This window comes from Megachile rotundata, chromosome 14 (assembly GCF_050947335.1).
Source record: "Megachile rotundata isolate GNS110a chromosome 14, iyMegRotu1, whole genome shotgun sequence".
In the NCBI taxonomy this organism is placed as follows: Eukaryota; Metazoa; Arthropoda; class Insecta; order Hymenoptera; family Megachilidae; genus Megachile; species Megachile rotundata.
The window spans coordinates 6,505,463-6,524,857 of record NC_134996.1 but is presented as its reverse complement, the minus strand read 5'-3'; the positions used below and the strand labels follow the sequence as shown (position 1 = coordinate 6,524,857).

At 34.9% G+C, this 19,395-nt stretch overlaps 2 protein-coding genes across 7 annotated transcripts in view; one reads left to right on the top strand and one right to left on the bottom strand.

Moving 5' to 3' along the window:
* Nucleotides 1-19,395, bottom strand: part of neo (ZP and PAN domain-containing protein neyo) — a 474,339-nt gene that overhangs the window by 27,597 nt on the left and 427,347 nt on the right. For both annotated transcript variants that reach the window (XM_076539810.1, XM_003704807.3), the window contains one exon: nt 2,517-2,853. In XM_076539810.1, the coding sequence (XP_076395925.1) occupies nt 2,517-2,853 (337 nt within the window). The remainder of the gene's footprint in view (nt 1-2,516; nt 2,854-19,395) is intronic.
* Atg16 (Autophagy-related 16) overlaps nt 1-19,395 on the top strand; it is a 792,563-nt gene that overhangs the window by 395,809 nt on the left and 377,359 nt on the right. The gene's annotated exons all lie outside the window — the stretch shown is intronic.

Here is a 19,395-nt window from a genome sequence, read left to right as displayed (position 1 = left end):
TTATATTACAATTATAATCACTGAGAATGCGATTATTTCATTATGCAACTACGTTTCAAGTTGCCATCTAGCAAAATTAATATAATGTTACGTTGTTAATCTATCAAATATTCAATCATTGCAATATGAGTATTGTATATGGAGTATCAAATATTCAATTACACTAAATTTATGATACTGATCACTAATGATACCAAGACATTTAATATCAATTTATAATTAATTAATCACAATAAATTTAATAATTTTGATTCGGTATGTGACAATATTAATAAGTATTGTGATGTTGAAATAATTGCAAATCTTTGTAGTTCTTTGTAGTTCTCTATAGTAATCTATAATCAATTGAAAGTAAAATATCAAAATATAGTTTAGAACAAACAACGTTAAAATGGTATAAGAAGATTAACAACAAATGACAATAAAATGATGTGACAAGGTAAAAAACAAATGACAGCAAAATGTATAAAATAAGTGACAGTAAAATGACATAATAAAGTTTAAAACACGTGACAATAAAATTACATAATAAAGTTTAAAGCAAATGGCAGTAAAATGATATATTAAAGTTTAAAACAAGTAACAAAAGAATGACGTAATAAATTTTAAAGCAAATAGCAGAAAAATGGCATAATAAAGTTTAAAACAAGTGACAATAAAATTACATAATAAAGTTTAAAGCAAATGGCAGTAAAATGACATAACAAAGTTTAGAAAAAGTGATACTACAATGACACTAAAATTTAAATCAGTTGACAGTAAAATTCACAGTAAAATGAATTAAAAGTTTAAAATAATTGACGCTAAAGTGACATAATTAATTTTAATATCACTGACACAAAAATGACACAGCAAAAGCTCGAATCACTGACAGTAGGATGAAAAGGTTTAGAAAGTTTGATAACAAACATCAGAAGAAATTACAGTAAAATAAATGAATTCACAACAACTAGTAATAACGTAAAGAAATTTAGAAGAAACAACAGTAAAACTAGAACTGACAATAAGATGATCAATGAACATGGTAATAAGAGGAAATGATGCAGTCCAGAAGAAACGACAATAACATAACAGTAAAATAACATAATAAAATTCCAAGAAAATACCAGTGAACTCACATAACAATAAAGCAAGGAATATAAACACAACTTCCAGCAAAATTGCAAAATATTAAACAGTAAAACATCGATTTTCCTTGGAAGCGCTGCGTCGCGTTGCATGACAGGTCAGAACGGAAGTGGGAAAAGAATCGCGATATATAAAAAGCAGCAGTGATTCGGTTCGACGTCAAACGCCAGCGGAAATAGAGTGAACTGATTCTTCAACAGGTTGGCGAGAAGAAAAGTCTTTGTCTTAACTTCCTCGGGCCATGGAGGTACGGTTCTCTCCCGTATGCACAAGCTGAAGAGCCATCCGCAGCCTCGATAGGGTAAGCATCTGCGATGGAAACTCGATTTTCCACGAATGCGCTCTCGGCGAATTGTTCGGGCTGGTTCACGCGTGTGCGATGTAATCGCGTTTACAGAAAATCCACGTCGACCCTTTCAACGTGCTACGTGGGCTGCTGAATCGTGTGGTTCGATTCCCAACAGAGTTCTGTACTCGAAATTGTCGTCGAATTGTTTTACTTCGTATACCGAATGAATTAAAGGAAGTTTGCGCAAATGAAATCTCACGAAACTTGTTGTTTGCTGGCGTTTTTGTCACGAACTTTAATTTTTATTATTCCGTTATTGCGTAACCGCATATTTTAGGTAGATCAATTCACTTTTTGGGATATTTTAATAACTGGGTAGATCATTTGACTTTTTGGGATATTTTAATAAATTTAAATTTGATAGAGTGGAAACTTCTACTATTATTATCATATTGTCTGAAGAATATATGAATTTTGTTTAATATATTACAAAATTTGCCCTTTTGCTAATTATATTCATCCAATTGAAAATTAAATTCTTTTGCAAATGAAATTCACTCTTTTGCAAATCAAGTACTTTTACATATATTTAAAAAAACATCAAATAATGTTAATTATCATTGAAATTTCATAAGCTTGAAATTTACATATTTACAAATTTCTACATCTTTGAATTCAGAAAATTACAAAATTAAAAATTGATGAATTTAAAGCTTCTGAAATTTAGTAGTCTTCAAACCTAACAACTTATGAAAATTTTCAGCTAAAGAAACTTCCTATTAATACTTGATATTCTTCAAGACTTTTACTCGAATAATACAAGAATGCAAAAGTCCATAAATTTGCAAATTACGCAGTTTAGCCATTTTTTTCGTATTAAGTATATACACTGTGATACTACAACCGCTTCCGCAATGTAACTTCCACGAGAGATGTTTCATACTACCATAAACCCAACAAAGTTATGCAAGCTAAAACTTGTCAAGTGGCTCTTCAAATAAGGTAACGTGCCATAAACGTCAGTCGATACAAAGGTGTTGATAGAAGACATTTAACTCCTGTGCAAATATTCAAAACAACTAATTTTTCCAATTTTTACCTGAATGTCTGAGAGAGTGGCTCTGGAATGATGGCTGAGACGGCAGACCATGTCACCGGTGTCACCATAATCGTAAGAATGACAACGGAATGGCGAGTTCAAGCAAAGTTCTCTGCACTCTTCGGCGCTGCCGACATCTTGGTACACGGAGTCTACTGTCTTCAAGATGCGACCGGTCAATTTTTTGAATTCGCACAGCTTCACGGGTTCATCTACGCAATGATTCTCCAGATAATCGAAACCTTTAGCTATTTGGAAAGCGTTGGAGCCTGCAACGGTTAATCGGTCCATATCCGACAGTTCACATTGTTTCGTTGCGTTCGCGTAATTGGCAGATCTGAAACAGAAATAAAATATTTGGCTGTTAATTTGGTGAATTTTGAGTATATACAGCTCTTGATAAATTCGGTGACACATTTGTGTAAACAGAAACGAGTTATCTTAATTTAATAAGTACTTAATATTTTCACTTCTCTTCTGCAAGAAAAAGCTTCTGTAATTTTGCCAAATCAAGGCAAAAATAATTGTAACAAAATAACATCAAATCTGTGTTTAGTATAATTTAATTCATGGAAGGTCCATCAAATAACCTGTCGTTTTTGAGGTTAGGTTCATAAACTTTATTTTTTATAAATTTCTAAAATTTTTAAGAAATATTTATTATTACACCCTTTCTAAACATTCCAATATAATCTATAAAAATGAGGGAATTCATTTTCGTTTAAAATTAAAAAACTTGTGCAACGAGAACTTAAATTCTTATGAAGTGCACAATGATTTTGTATTTCATGATTTTAAATTTAATTTTCAAATTGCAACACATAACATGTCATTGAAAAGATTGATAAATGTCATTGAATATTTACATAAGAAATAATATTACGTTCACAAGGAAATTGCATGAAAAAATGAAAAGAAGAGGAATGTTATTGCGGTTAATAAGTGGACGTACTTTTCCTAACAGTTAGCACCTAACCTGGCGCCCCGAGCTGCAGGGCGCTTAGTGCGAACAGCAGGGTGCCAAATTTATTCCACGTGGCTCCATCGATTTTGGATTATATCGCCTTAAGACCTGAATAATATTCATGGTCGGCTACATTATGATTTCAATATTCTCGGGGCTCTCGTCGAGCGAAACCCGAGTCGAAAAATCACTGCGCCCTTACGCGTCTGGTTCCGATAAAACTACCCTATTGAATCGAACGAACAGTCGAATCGCCTACAATTCTCGTGATTATCGTGCTTCTTTTTTATCGCACTTGCCAGCAGGAGATGATTCGAAAGCTGATTCCACGGTTCCTGTTAAGGCGGACGTAAAATTCTCTGGGGAGGGTTGTTTAGGCAAGGGTCCGTAAAAATCGGAATTATATTCCATTTTTACTCTTATGCACTGTTCAAGTTTTTAATATTTGCATTCTCTAGTTCAATAATATTAAATGAAATTTTTTTTGGTGAATGTATTTTTAAGATTTTTTAAATAGGCATTAAATAGACAATTTGGAAGAGCAATTTAAAATTTCTTATAAGAAGTAATTTAAATTTCATTTTCCTCAAATCTCACTTGATCCATTTAACCTTCTGAAATTTTCATTTCAAACATAAATCTTGTCAATTTTAAACTCTTCCCAAATGTTATTTTAGAAAAATTAAGTTTTCCCTTTGAAATTCCACAAATTCATTTTGTCTAAAATAGATGATTTATCCTTGAAATGAAAATTTAAGAAGGTTAAATGGATTAGTTGAAACGATGAAAGTAAGTCGTGTAAGACAAGATATCACTTTTTTCGAAAATAGGAAATAAAAAGACGAAATCTAGGTTTTACGATCGTGGTGGTGGTATCAGGGCTGAAGAGCTGACCCATCTTAACCCTAAGCCCTTTTTCCTCAAGGGTATAGCCAATCAAAGTTAGTACCACCCTAAGGAAAGTGATAGATGGTATCACCAATCAAACTGGCTTTAATACTCCTTCAACGGTGGTAGATTTATAAAGAGGTTAAACTTGCTTGTTTTTAATCAATTTCCCTTAATTTGATTAGTATTTATCTGGAATTAATATTCGTATTTTATTTTAATATTTGAGCTGTTTTTGTAGTATATGATCGTGTAAATGTTACAAACATTTTAACGATTACAGTTATTTTCGATGTGGTTAATTTGCAACTATGGCAACAATTGTTTGGTGAAAGTACTTAAATTTTTCGTTTGTTAAGCTTATATTAAAATGCTAAAATTCAATATTGTTTCTGTTGAAATTATTTGCAATATTTCGTGACTTTATTGGACACAAATATAATCCTTTGAACAGTAGTGTTGAGTATAATTACATAGCAATTTGAACAATTATAGTGTTGGGTATAATTACATAACAATTTGAACAATTATAGTGTTGGGTATAATTAAATATTTTAAGTTTAATAAATTTTCATTAATTTTGACATAAATAGTTAATAATATAGCCTTGCTAGTAACTTAACATATTCAGTTATCTTCACACAAAATTGCTTTTAATTTGAAATGTTGCATTAACAATATAATTTTGAGACAAACTGAAGTAATAATTAATAAGAAATTATAATACAAATATCGTGATAATTTACACAGCTAACCTAAAAGCTTGTCTTAAAAATAACCTGAAAACAAAAACCGAAAACTAAAAAAGTGGAGTGCATTAGTATAATTGAAAGGTGTTGCAGCGTATCTGAAATCTGCTGACAGTATCGGAATTAATCAAAGATATTTGGTCGAAACAAGGCGTCAAAGGTATCCGCTTATCGGCTGGTTTTCAGTTAGCTAAATGTTTTTATCGATCGGCGTGACAGTCGAGCCGGTCGAACGAGCGAGATATCGTTCGATGAAACAACAGGTACCGAGACGAAGAATTGATTCGGCTTCGTAGCCGAAACCTATCTGTTCGACTGTTCTCGTTCGTTAAATCAACAAGTCCCGACAAAATTGTTCGCGATTCAAATAATTGGCCGACGATATGCGCGTTCCAGCTGCGTTTATTATTCATTCCGCGCACACGACTGGGGAAATCGCTTTTATCGGGAATTACTTTTATCCGACTCGTTGATCCGACCAGTGATTGTAGCACGACAAGATTTACGCACGGCTACCCATCGTCCGATCGTCATCGATCCTCTAACAGAAACGTCAAACGATATTTCCCGCGCAAATTGCTGTTACGCCAATATTGCGATCCGATCGAACCATTAATCTCACCGGTTTACTTATCTTCGTTCGTCTAAATTAATTCCGTTAGTAAACAACTGATAGCTGCAGAAAAATTGGCTTTTTCGCACTTTTATTTTAAAATCATTTGAATTTTATCACGTTTCTATCATATTCTGTACTAACATGTTCATGTACTGGCCTTGATCTTCACGGTTTCAGAATATTTCGTTGATGGTTTTGGAAAAAGAGATGAAAGACTGGTTCAGTATCGTTTCATTAAAACTTATGAATTTATGATGTAATTGTGGTGTAGCAATTAATTATTTCATTCCTAATTATAGTTGGATGAGTTTCAAATATATGTATGAAAGAAATAAACATATGTGACTATGATTGAATGCTTCAAGTTGAGGTTAGGTTTGATGAGGAATAAGGTTGAATTTAGGTTATGTATAAATGAAGTTTAGGTTAATAAATATCCAACGTAGTTTTCATATTTAACTCAAACCTTTTATTGTCCTGTAGCAATTAATTATTTCATTCTTGATTTTATAGTTGGACGAGTTTCAAATATATGTATGAAAGAAATAAACCTATGTGACTATGATTGAATGCTTTATGTTGAGGTTAGGTTTGATGGGGAATAAGGTTGGATTTAGGTTATGTATAAATGAAGTTTAGGTTAATAAATATCCAACGAAGTTTTCATATTTAACTCAAACCTTTATTGTCCTGTAGCAATTAATTATTTCATTCTTGATTATATAATTGGATGAGTTTCAAATATATGTATGAAAGATATAAACATATGTGACTATGATTGAATGCTTCATGTTGAGGTTAGGTTTGATGGGGAATAAGGTTGAATTTAGGTTATGTATAAATGAAGTTTAGGTTAATAAATATCCAACGAAGTTTTCATATTTAACTCAAACCTTTATTGTCCTGTAGCAATTAATTATTTCATTCTTGATTATATAATTGGATGAGTTTCAAATATATGTATGAAAGATATAAACCTATGTGACTATGATTGAATGCTACATGTTGAGGTTAGGTTTGATGAGGAATAAGGTTGAATTTAGGTTATGTATAAATGAAGTTTAGGTTAGTAAATATCCAATGTAGTTTTCATATTTAACTCAAACCTTTATTGTCCTGTAGCAATTAATTATTTCATTCTTGATTATATAATTGGATGAGTTCCAAATACATGTATGAAAGAAATAAACCTATGTGACTATAAAAGAATACTTTCTGTTGAGGTTAGGTTTGGTGAGCAATAAAGTTAGGTTATGTGCCTATATTTAATTCAAATCTTTTATACATTCAAAAAATCAATAAAAATCTCTCACATGCATATTCGAATACCCAAATCTTGCAACCATGCCGTTAAAATTTCCTTAGCTAAAGCTACCTCGATATTCTCTAAGCCAGCACCATCGTCGAATTTGCATTCTCTGATATACATACGTTTATTAATAATTCGTGCATCCTTCAAAGAATTCTATGAAGCCTCAAACTTTGCTCATATTCATCCGCCCGCAATAAAGCTACTCGCTGCTTCAATTTCAATGCAAAACGTTCATCAACAAACGACGCAAAGGCTCTTTGTTCAACGATTCAAAACCCCTCTGTGATTTTTCTTGAAACCGGGCTAAAAGATATACGCCACTGCACAACTTAGGATAAACTTCGAGGGAAATTTTAACCTCTCCAGCAGATGTTAAATGCGAAGTTAACTTCTATAGAACGATGTCCGTGTTCTTGTCCCTTTTTCGTGCCACCCCCTTCGAGACAATTCCCTTTCTCGATCGTAATTCTGCCATCTTTTCGCGCCCGGCTATTTCGAGCAAATGGCCAAACAAAAAAGAACATCGGGGGTAAAAGACGATTCAAGGGGGTGGAAACGCGTCGCCGGAAGCAACGGAAACGAATTACAAGTGACTCGACCCGCTGCATCTCGATGAATCTCAAATTATTCGTCGCGGCCGTGTTTCAATACGAAGCATATAGTCAAGATCTGACTTTTCTAGCGAAATAGTAGCTGGAAATAAAAGAGTCTGATGGTCGTCGATTTTTAGGGATTTTCTAGTTTGACAACTTGGAATTGTCGCAAATTTGACATTCTTATTAGGATTATTGAAGGACATGGAAATTTGGAGTTTTGGGGACTTTGAAAATTTTTAGATGCAGGAAACTATTAATGTGTGAAACTAGAGGGTTGGGAGTTTCGAAATATGGTGATAATTAAAATTTTATGATTTAATAATAATTTAAGGATGTGTAAATTTCGGGACTTTTGGAATTCGGGATCTGGTGATTTAGGAGTGTAGGAATTTTAGTACCTTGGAATTTTGAAATCTGGAGATTTAAGGTCGTGGAAATTTAGGGATTTTTAGGTTTAGAAATTAAGGATTTGAGGACGTAGAAATTTATAAATTTAGTTTTTTAGAAATTTGAAGACGTAGAAATTTGTAAATTTAGATATTCAGAAATTTAAAAATTTAAAGACTGAAATTTGGAAATTTAGGAAATTTGAAAAACTAAAATTTAGAAATTATCGAATTTGGAAATTTGAGAATTAGAAAAACGAAAAAGGTATACAAATCCTAACTTAGAAAAATCAAAAAATTTGCAAAATAAATTAAAGAATCCCAAACTTCAAATTTTGAATATTTAAAATTTTATAAATCTACTAATTTGAAAATTACAAAATCCGTCAATTAAATAATTTTTAAGTTTGCATACCGTATTATTCCAAGAAAATACCGCGTTATAGCCGACGCTTCGCGTCAAACTTGCATTAAATTTCTACGACGCTGTCGGTAAAATAAATAAATCGAACGAACGAAGGCGATTCAGCAGGATCGTCAGAGTGAAGAAAAAAAAGGAACGACATTTTAACGGAGAAACCTCCGAGCATCGGGGACCGGCATTCTCGTCGTAATTTCAACCAAGTGCAACGAGCATCATTTACGACGAACACGCTCCTTGCGGCTTTTCAGGCGTAATTGAATTTCTGCCGGTATTTAAACTAAATTACTGACACAGTTTTTTCAGCAAGCGTTTTGCGTTTGCGTAGCTTTAGAATTGTTATTACTGGTTCAAAAAATATGTTAAGATTTTGAAATATATGGATGTATTTTTTTGAAAATTTAATGGGCGACTGCTGAATATGTGAATGTTGTATGTTCGTTATTACTGCTGTTTGATTGCCTTTAATTATTTTAATTAAATTGGTCGTTTTCTGCTTTTTGTTGTATTTGAGGATCCTGGTAAATTTCTAGATTTTTCAATTTTTCAATTCTTCAATTTTTGAATTTTTCAATTTTTCAAGTCTTCAACTTTTCAACTTTTCCATTTTTCCATTTTTCCATTTTTCAATTTTACAATTTTACAATTTTTCAATTTTTCAATTTTTCAATTTTTCAATTTCTAAATTCTCGAATTTCCCAAATTCTAAATTTTTAACCTTAATGTTTTCAAATTGTTGACTTGCAAATTTTCAAATTTTCAAATTTGGAAATATGGGTGACTGAAATCTTCCCTTTCTTCCTCTAACAATTCTTCAGTTTCTAAATTTTGTATTTCTCAAATTATCAAATTTAATAGTTCAGAAATTTAGAAACTCAAATTTAAAAATGACGAAATTAAAAATTTAGAAATATGAGAAATTAAAAAAAGTCAACTTAGAAGTCTAAAAACTTACAATCCTAGAAACTTAACAATCTAAAATCTTAAAAGCCTCAGAACTAAAAAATTCCAAACTTCCATTTTTCAAATAAAAAACTTCTAACCCCAATTCCAATATAAAGGTTAACCTTTCCCAGAATCGAATCTCGCAAAACGAAAATCAAAACGTTCCCAGTTTGGATATATATCCGATTGAGAAATCGTGCACTTTAATAATACCGGCTGCTGTTTCACCGAAGTCTCCACGGACATGTCGCGAACAGGAGAAAAATTTCGTCGCGGGCCATCGGGGGTGATAAAACAAGTGGACGTTGTCGTTGTCGCTGCCACCTGGGAGATTTCGATGAAAATAACTGCGCAAGGAACAGCCGTAAAACTTCAATTGATCCTTGTTAACCATCTAGGATAATGGGCGAACGAGGATACGCCATAAAAACGTTACACCATTCCGATAAGAGACCGCGCGCAATTCAACCTTCCGTGTTTTCTATCACATTTCCCATTATTTATCCACAGTGAAAAAAAAACGGTAATTTGCATTACTCTTTCGCAACCTCGTTTTTTTACGTGCACGTTGGATAAGCGGCTTTATTAATGATCCTCCCACCAGGAACAGCTTGTTGCGAGTCCTGTATGGCTCTTTGTAAGCTAAAACAGCTTCATATCTATGGCACTTTTTTCAGGTCGAAACTAATCTGTTCACGACTGACATAAGCGCCATTCATAAGTATGAAAAAGATACGCCACTGAAATGGCGTGTTTAAATAACGCTGGGAATATTAAATTTATGCTTCGCGGGAAATGAATGGAATTGTTTGATGTGATTTATTGCTGTGCTTTGGGGAAAGGTGACGTAGTTGACGTTTATTAGGGTCATTGTTTTGTGAAATAATTAAAAATATGACGGGAATCGTTGGTCCATGTGAATGTTATTCACAACGTTTTTCACTTAATTTTAATATGTGGAAACATTTGATTAGGAAATGTTTTTATACATACATTGCTACAAATTTTTATATCAAAGATATATTAGGTGTTATAAATAATTTCATATAACTAAATTTCGTTTGTGCTGAGTGTACATAAATAAATTTAACAGTGCACAATTTGCTCTAATGATAAACCTACTTTCTTCAAGCAAAATACTAAGAATCTATTAATTATGAAAAAAGATATAAAAATTCCATCTAGAAATTTTGATACGATTGTCAGAGGATATTTTAGTGTACAAGGTCAGACAAAAATGTAATATGTCTTTGATATCATACAATTTTTATCTAATGACGAGTGTCTCTTGGCTGCTCGATAATTAGCCGTTTCCTAAAAGGTAACCTCTGGAGCTAAACCGGGTATTTACCGAGCAGTCACTCTTATTGCAAATTAATTTCTTTCTCAGCACTTCAATTAGGAACTTCCAAAGATATTTTTATCTAATGAGTGTCCCTTGGCTGCTCGATAATAAGCCGTTTCCTAAAAGGCAACTTCCGGAGCTAAACCGGGTATTTACCGAGCAGTCGCTCTTATTGCAAATTAATTTCTTTCTCAGCACTTCAATTAGGAACTTCCAAAGATATTTTTATCTAATGAGTGTCCTTTGGCTGCTCGATAATTAGCCGTTTCCTAAACGGCAACCTCCAGAGCTAAACCGCTTATTTACCGAGCAGTCACACTTATTACGAATTAATTCCTTTCTCAGCACTTCAACCCTGAACTTCCAAAGATATTTAAATTGCAAATTTAAGGAGGAAAATTCAGCTGAAAAGGGGTCGGACAAGGTATCGTTCTAGCATCATGTACGAGGTAAAAATTTGCCGTTGACCAAAGTTTGGGAACTTTTAGCGACGTTACCTCTAAGACACAGCTGGGCCCATATCTTAACTGCTTACTCGTTGCTCGAGAAAAGCTCTACACGTATATCGACGGTGAAACTCACGAGGTAGCACCTGTTACACAGGCGAGGCCGTCGTCGATCGAGCGTACAGCCAGCTGGGCCACCCTTGCATTAACTTTATCGTAATTACATCGAGCGGCCGTACATATAAACGGTAATACCAGTGAACGTGGCTGCTCGTATGTACATGTGTCTCTGCGCGTGCATCGTCGCTGCAACGTCTAATTCCTTGCCACCTCGAGGTGCTTACCAACTTCCGAGACTCGATGCTTCCCCGTGCTCTATTTTCCCGGAGCTAGGTAATACCGGCATCGTGATTTCTCTCGAATCGCCGTCGAGAAATATCGTTTGTAACTACCCAAGAATGTAAACGCTCCCCCGTGATTCCCGAGATTTCCCTCAAGTGATTCGAGATCATGCGAGATGCTGCTCCGCTTCGAGACATTCGCTACGAACATGGGAATTAATAGTAGTGTAAATTTGTTCGAGATAAGACGTAGAGTGTATCGTTGTAATTGCATGGCCTGTTAAATGCGATCAGATTAGTTTATCTTTTTCAGATAAACAAGAAAATTAACCCTTGTGCGCGGAGACTCTGTAAAGTGCGTGTTTTAGAAGCTTTTCTCGTGTTAGAATTGAAATTTTATGCTTGTTACAATTTTATGTGATTCGAGTTCTAATTCTACTTTTTGTTATTTGTTATCTTTGTTAGTAAGTTGTATTAAGGGCGTTTCTACGCCTCATTATCTTGTACTAATAAATTGTGGAGTATTTGGATATTTATGGATTTAATAACAACGAAAAGAATTTAGACATTCAACCTAAATGAAATCACCTCATTAATTCACAAAAAATAAAAAAACTATCAAAAAGCGTATTTAAAAACGAAACTTAAAATGCATGAAACAGTTTAAAATTTACAGAAACATTCTCGACTCAATGAAAAAAGCAGTCAAAACTTGGGATACTTAATACGACAACAGCGATCTAACCAATAGACTTCTCCGCCACATTTCCTTGATTACGACGACAGCTTGAGAAACCGCTGGTTCGTCCGAGAACTTTCTCTCCCCCGTTCATCCTCGAGACGAAAAGAAAAACAAGGGACAAAAAGAGAAAGAACGTCTAAAAGAGACGAGGGAACGGTATTGTGGAAGAGAAAGACAAGAGAAAGAAAGACATAGGTGTTGTATCGGCCCCGAACATCGCCCCGGTAAACGAACGACTCGTGGTGGTGCACTTTGTTCAACCAGAGGGGGTTACGGAAGAACAGGCCAACAGGGTGGGTTATGTATTGGCACGTGTACGTAATTGTAGCTATTTGTCGAGGAAGCGAGAGACTGGTGAACGCGACGAGGTAGAAAGGGTGGCGAGAACCGATGCGACCCCGGGAAAAGTTGATGTACAGAGGGATAAAAGTGGGATAAAGAGGGGTGCAGGGAGAATTCGAAGGATAGAGGGTGCCTAGTCCTGTAGTCGCGGCTGAACGCGCAATGCATCACGGGATTGCGTAGACGACGTATATCTCCGAGTAATGGCACGTGGTTACGGCCCTGGGTTACCACCATACAACGAATGTTCCTAACTACTGAAACGCCTCTGTTCTTCCCATTATCTGATTCCATCTTCCTTTTATCTGATACCCTCTTTCGCACCCCCGTCAAAGAACATTAACATGTGGATCATCGTGTTATCCGTGGGGTGACGCACGGAGCTGGAGATTGACTGGTTCTTCATTTTGTGAACGTTCTTACATGAGCAAGGATAAATATCTGTATTAACAGCAAAATTATTCGCTGTTTGTTAGTTTGTTAGTTTAAATTATGAGCTTATTATTTTACGCATTTCTTATTTCATATTATGAAGTTTGTTATTTTACAAACATTCTTGTTTTAAATTATAAGTTTCTTGTATTGCTAGAATTGATTATAACTCGAACCTTTTAACAGAGAGGATTATAAAGGATTAATAAAAGATTAATAAAGTAATATTGCATATACTCGTATGTTGGTATTCCACGTGAAGGAGGAACACCTATAACGGATATGTATCAAGCGGGTATTTATTAAACGGTTATGTATCAAGTGTGTATTTATCGAGCTGTTATTTATGGAGCGAGTATTATATGCAGCATGAAGATAACTAGGAGGTTTTTATCAATTTTAAGGTCAATTGTTTTATAAATGAAATAGATATTTATGATATTTACCTATAAACACATTTATACATAAATATCATGTTGTTCTACATATTTCCTTTTCAGCAACGAAAGTTTCATATATCTTAAATCTTCCTGTACTTTTCATAACAAACTAAATATAGTCTTTTATTCACGGTAGATAAGATTTGATCTTTAATGAGTTCCATATATGACCATTTGCTATTAACCTTAAATAAAACCATCTCTTTATAGCCATATATGAAACCATCTTAACCACATATGTATCACTTATTAATCTTGCATATGAACATCTATTAACCTTACATGTTATTATCTCTTATTAACCCTATATATGACCATCTGCAATTAACTTTTTATATGACTGTTTTTTATTAACCTTCTGTATGATCATCATTAACCTCATATCACCAACTTTTATGAAATCTATACGACAATTTTAGATTAACCCGGTACATCTTCAATTAATCCATATACGACCAACCTCTTTAACCCGAATTTGATGCGAAGTCTCCACGAAATTGGCGTTTTACGCAAAAGCGGTCAAATATCACAGATGTTTTCAACGGTGCGAAGAAGTTTAAGGACGAGCGTGGGTCGAGTAACCCAGCAGTCTAGGCAAGAAGAACGATAATTAATGATGAGGGTTGAAACCGTGTCGCTGTACAGCCATGTGCCCGTTTCTAATTAATAAATATCGCCATGGCTAATGAATTGTGGTTCCTAGCCGTAGCATATATAACAGCCACGGTAACTCCGGTCTGATTGCGAATTAATTACTTATATCGCTTCATTTGCATATGCAAATCGTCCGGCCGGAGCCGCGGACTCGGAGAAACTGAAAAGGGAGAAAGAGAAGGAGAGATGACAACGGTGCGAGAGAAAATGGCGGAGGGTTGGTGGCAAAGAGTTTCCGGCTATCATCGCCGCTGTAACCAGTACGAGCATACGATAAAGCGATAAAGCGAAAGAACGACGCTCTGCTTATCGCGGAATTCATTTCTATCTGCCGTTCTTGTAACAGCTCATGTTAACGACACTCGATAGCCTCGTTATGGGCATAATATACGCGATTGCTGTAAACGTTCAACGCGAGTACAATTACTTGTCCAGTTAGCTAATTCTAATTCATTCGAACACTCGCCGTCGTGTGATTTGCGATGTATTAGGTTGTTGCATATCAATTGACCTGATTTCTCAACGCGCGAAGTGTGCAAGGATATAGATGAGTGATTAGATAATGAATTTATGCAGTAATTTATGAAGCAATCTGTAGGTGAATTATTTGATGAATGCATGTTAAATATGAATTTATTTCCAGATTTTTATTTTGGGGTTTTTCAACCCCTTATTTTTACATTGAAACCGAAGTCGAAAAATAAGTTCTGTTTATAGAAATTGCTTACATATAAATTTATAATATCAGAAACATACTGATTCTTATTTCTATTATAAAAAATTCACTGATGACCTTGACTGTGACCTTCAATATTAAACATATGCACAATTGATGATAAAAAATAATAAACATGCGCAATAAAGTTTACGCAACAAGTACATTGTGATAAAATGTAATAACTGTACTGCGCATGATTATTATGAACGAGTAGCAATTGCGCATATAATTGTAAAAATTGAATAATGACATATAAAATTTTCCTTCTTTTCAATTAATTTGATCATGTCTGCAATAGTCATATTTGATAATAATCAACGTAATAGTAATGTTTGACAATATATTTGATACCAATGAACGCATTAGAACCTCCTAGCGCCTAAACTGTCCAACAAAATTAATGTTATTATAATAATATACGATGAAATCTTATCCAGCCGTTTTCTCTGGAGATAAACTTCAGACCAGTACATATCTAATCATCAAAACAAGTGCAATAAACAATTCATATATCAAGATTCAGCTCGCATTAAGATTACCACATGAACCTAAGGATATACCGTTGAAGCAGAGACTAAAATCCCGTTCTGCTTAATCAATCTTTAAATGATAACCAGTCAAGTGCGTTGATAGCAATGCTTATCACGGTATTTTTATCAAAGGTATTAGACCGCTCGTTTTTCGCGGGGGCTAATGAGCATCCAGACAAGTGAGCCAGGTCCATATCTAGCAGGACATCGTCAAAGTTAAAATCTACAGCGGGTTTCACGGTGCGTAATGCCACGAGGTACGAGCAGACCATGATCTGATAACGTTCGAAGATATAAAAGGAAAATGGAACAAGGGTCCACGGGCAGAAAAGAGGATCGATCGTTCCGGCAGCGTACGATACAGGTCCAGAACAGCAGCCGGAGGTGTACGTAGATAGAAACAGAGTCGCGATAAAGTCGTATCTCTCTTATTGCTATCTTCGCCGTAATTCTCCCTAAGTCGCTGGCAACGAACACGCAAGAATGGTACGGTCAGCAGCCATGCAGCGACCGGCAGCAACGCCAGCAACGGCGGGAACAGCATCGCCGTACGCCTGTTTGTTCGTGCATGCTGTCGAGATCTGTGCACACCGATGCATACTGACAGGGTATATTTTAATGGTCGGATTTCTGCGCGCATGCACGTCCCTATCTCTCACGGTAACGACGCCGACCAACCCCCCTGAACGAACGCTGTGCAAACGCTGAAGGGAAATGGGGTTAAACGACGACGGGAGGGGAAAAAGCAAGCGGAATAACGAAGAGACCGGGCGAGAAGGATACGCATTAAAAGCAAACGTTCTTTTAATCGTGCCGCGTTCAGTCCTCGCCTACAACCGTAAGATCATTAACCCCCGTCTATGTTTCAAGCGGGCTTGCGTTTTCGTGTAGCAATGCGTGCCTACGCCACGGCCATTCTTTCCTCCATTGTGCCTGCTTGGCCGCTTCGTTCATTCAGTTTCTGCTGAACGCGTTCCAACCGATTCTTTTCACCGTGTGTATCCAGTCGATGCTCTGCCGCGTAACGAATTATGTAAATCAAAACGGGAAGGAGTTCGCTATCACGCACCCCCCTTATGTATGCTTTTATGCATGACGGCGTAAGAGGTATACAGTCGCAAGAAACGACTCCCGCATTGCTGGTAACTCTTTTTCATGAACGATAGAGAGAAACGCAGCGGGGAAATATTGTGCGGATTACAAAAAGAGGAAACGTTCTTGCGTGAGTCGGTTTGTAGTGGCAAATAAAATTGTTATGCCTAATTAGGTTCTGGATTCGAATCTTGTCAAATGTTTCAGGAAATTTTATGGTAATGAAGTGTAGACTTTTTCGAGAATGGTTAGCTTTGCCTTTTATTATTTTTTATTTTATTTTACTGTTTTGTTACGACTGTAATATTTTTATATTTTATTGGTCTACAAATTTGCTATTCCACTGTTCATTTTATGGTTTCACTATCACATTACACTACTTTACTAATAGTCAATTGTACTCTTTTTAATTATAACTCTAACGTGAATGATCTTAGAAGAAGGTATTTTTTAAAAATTAAAAACAATTCTTCTTTTATCAAATTCATCCATTGAAGCTCTTTGTAAAAAATATTCCTAATATTTTTACAGATCCAAAAATAAATATACAGGTGGTTTTACGTGAAATATATCATATATTGTCGATACTGGCAATATTTATGGACAATGCATGTTTTTAAGATAAAGTGTAAATATGTCAGATAAAAGGAATACAAAAAATATTTTGTTTTTTATCAAAATACACATCATCAATACTTAGATATTGACAATACGTCAATATTTTCTTGCATACGTTCAACAATATTGACAATACTGAAATATTACCAATATTCATGGTGTTCCTTTATATCTCTGTTGTTTTTTTCAATATAAAAAATTTATTAAATATTTTCTGATAAACTACGTTTTTCAATGTAAACGAAAAAAGCAAATTTTCAATGAAGTTTACGTCAGTGTTTAATGGAAAATATGCAAATATTTGTTTGAGAATAGAGATTTTACAATAAAAGGAAAAATGTTCAATTTTTAAATTTTATATCTTGTTTCGCAGAATATTATTTGCTAACCCACGTACATGTGTTTGAAACCTATTTTTGATTAATCAGAATAATTGTAATTTTGTGGATTATAAAAATTATTGCTGTTTTGGGTGACCTTGAAAACTTGAAAATGTTGAAATGACTTTGTAAAAAGAAGACAAAGTCTGATAATCTTGAGTTTATTTTATTCTAATAAAATTCCTTAGTTTTTAATCTTCTTTCAGAAACGACTCACTTGTCATTTAGTTTAACACAACAATTCGAAATAAATACGATATACAAATTAATACAGTATAGATTTAACAAAACCTTTATATCATATTTCATATTATATATGAAATCATATTATCATATATCATATTTAATGCTAGAGAAACAACACTAGCAGTTAAAAACGGAAGAATAATAACTCCAAAACAGCTCATCAAACTTCTCCACCAGAAAGTGACTCGTTATTTGCTAACAAATAAGTACCTGCTAGTTAAATATTACCATCGCAAACAGCTAAGACAAACAAAACATCCTTTACATCGAGATATCCATTAAGCATCTACGTCTTCCTACGATCCGTTTACCATAACTCTTCCTCGACTCTCACGATATCGTAAAAGTGCAAGCCGCGAAAAAGTTCGCTTGTTCCCTAATTAGTCGATTCCTGGTTCCAGCTTCCGCGCACGAAATAACAAGCGACGCTGACTGACGGAACAAAAGACAGGACAGAAGCTAACACAATACTTGGACTCGGCTGGAACGTGTTTTTCTACTTTTCCTCGGCAAAGAAAATCATTCTGTGACTAGGCAAGCGTAGCCAACGGTGAACAGGTACTTGGATGCAGGTAGACAGGCGCTAGGGCAAAACAGTCAGATAAAACCTTACGTATTGAAGATCTAACCGGCCTTAACATTCTCCTACTTCCTCTCCTTCATGATTCTTCACAAATAATTTATTCGGATACTGTTTAAACAAACGAACAAAATAACCAATAGGCAGATAGGTATCATATAGGCAGATAAAACCATACATTGTAAGATCTGATTCAACTGACGGTTCATAACTCCTTAACCTATAAAATTATAGGTTAGGTTCTTTCTAGGCAGTTGTGTCATTCATAGCTACATGATTATTGCTACAACGTTAACACAAAGAATGTTAAAATATTAGGCAAGCTTCAACAATCCTTGATATAGATAATTCAAAAAAATTACAATGACAAGTCTTATCACGTTTCAACTGTAGTCATGTGTGACACACGTAGAGGTTAACATTCTCAACACTTCTTTGATCGGCCACAAATAATGTATTCGGAATCGCTACTGTTTAAACAAAGGTATCAGATAGGCAGATAAAACCATACATTGTAAGATCCGATTCAACTGACGGTCCATAACTCCTTAACCTATAAAATTATAGGTTAGATTCTTTCTAGGCAGTCGTGTCATTCATAGCTACATGGTTATTGCTACAACGTTAACACAACTAAAGAATGTTAAAATGTTAAGCAACTTTTGCCTTCAACAATCATTGATGATACAGATTATTCAAAAATTTAATTGCAGTGAAAATAAAAGTCTTATCACATTTCAACTGTATGTAGTCACATATGTGACACACGTAGGGGTTCATTCCCAGCACACGAACCTTGATCAAATGATTTACTCGAACTCGCCACTGTTGTAAACGTGGTATCAGGATAGTCAGATAAACCCTACATTCAGAAGATCTAGCATCCGGCTGTCCCTAACGTCTGCCTTTCCCCCTTGATCGAATGATTTACTCGAATTCGCCACTGTTTAGTTTAAACAAACGTGGTATCAGAGGGGGATACCGGTTGGTCTTCGCGTGCCACCGTGTATCGTGTGGCCGGTTGTTGCCTGGGCCCCTGTCACTGCCATCAAGTCATTGTACAAGGTGCAGGACCTGCAAGTGGGGGCGGTAAGAC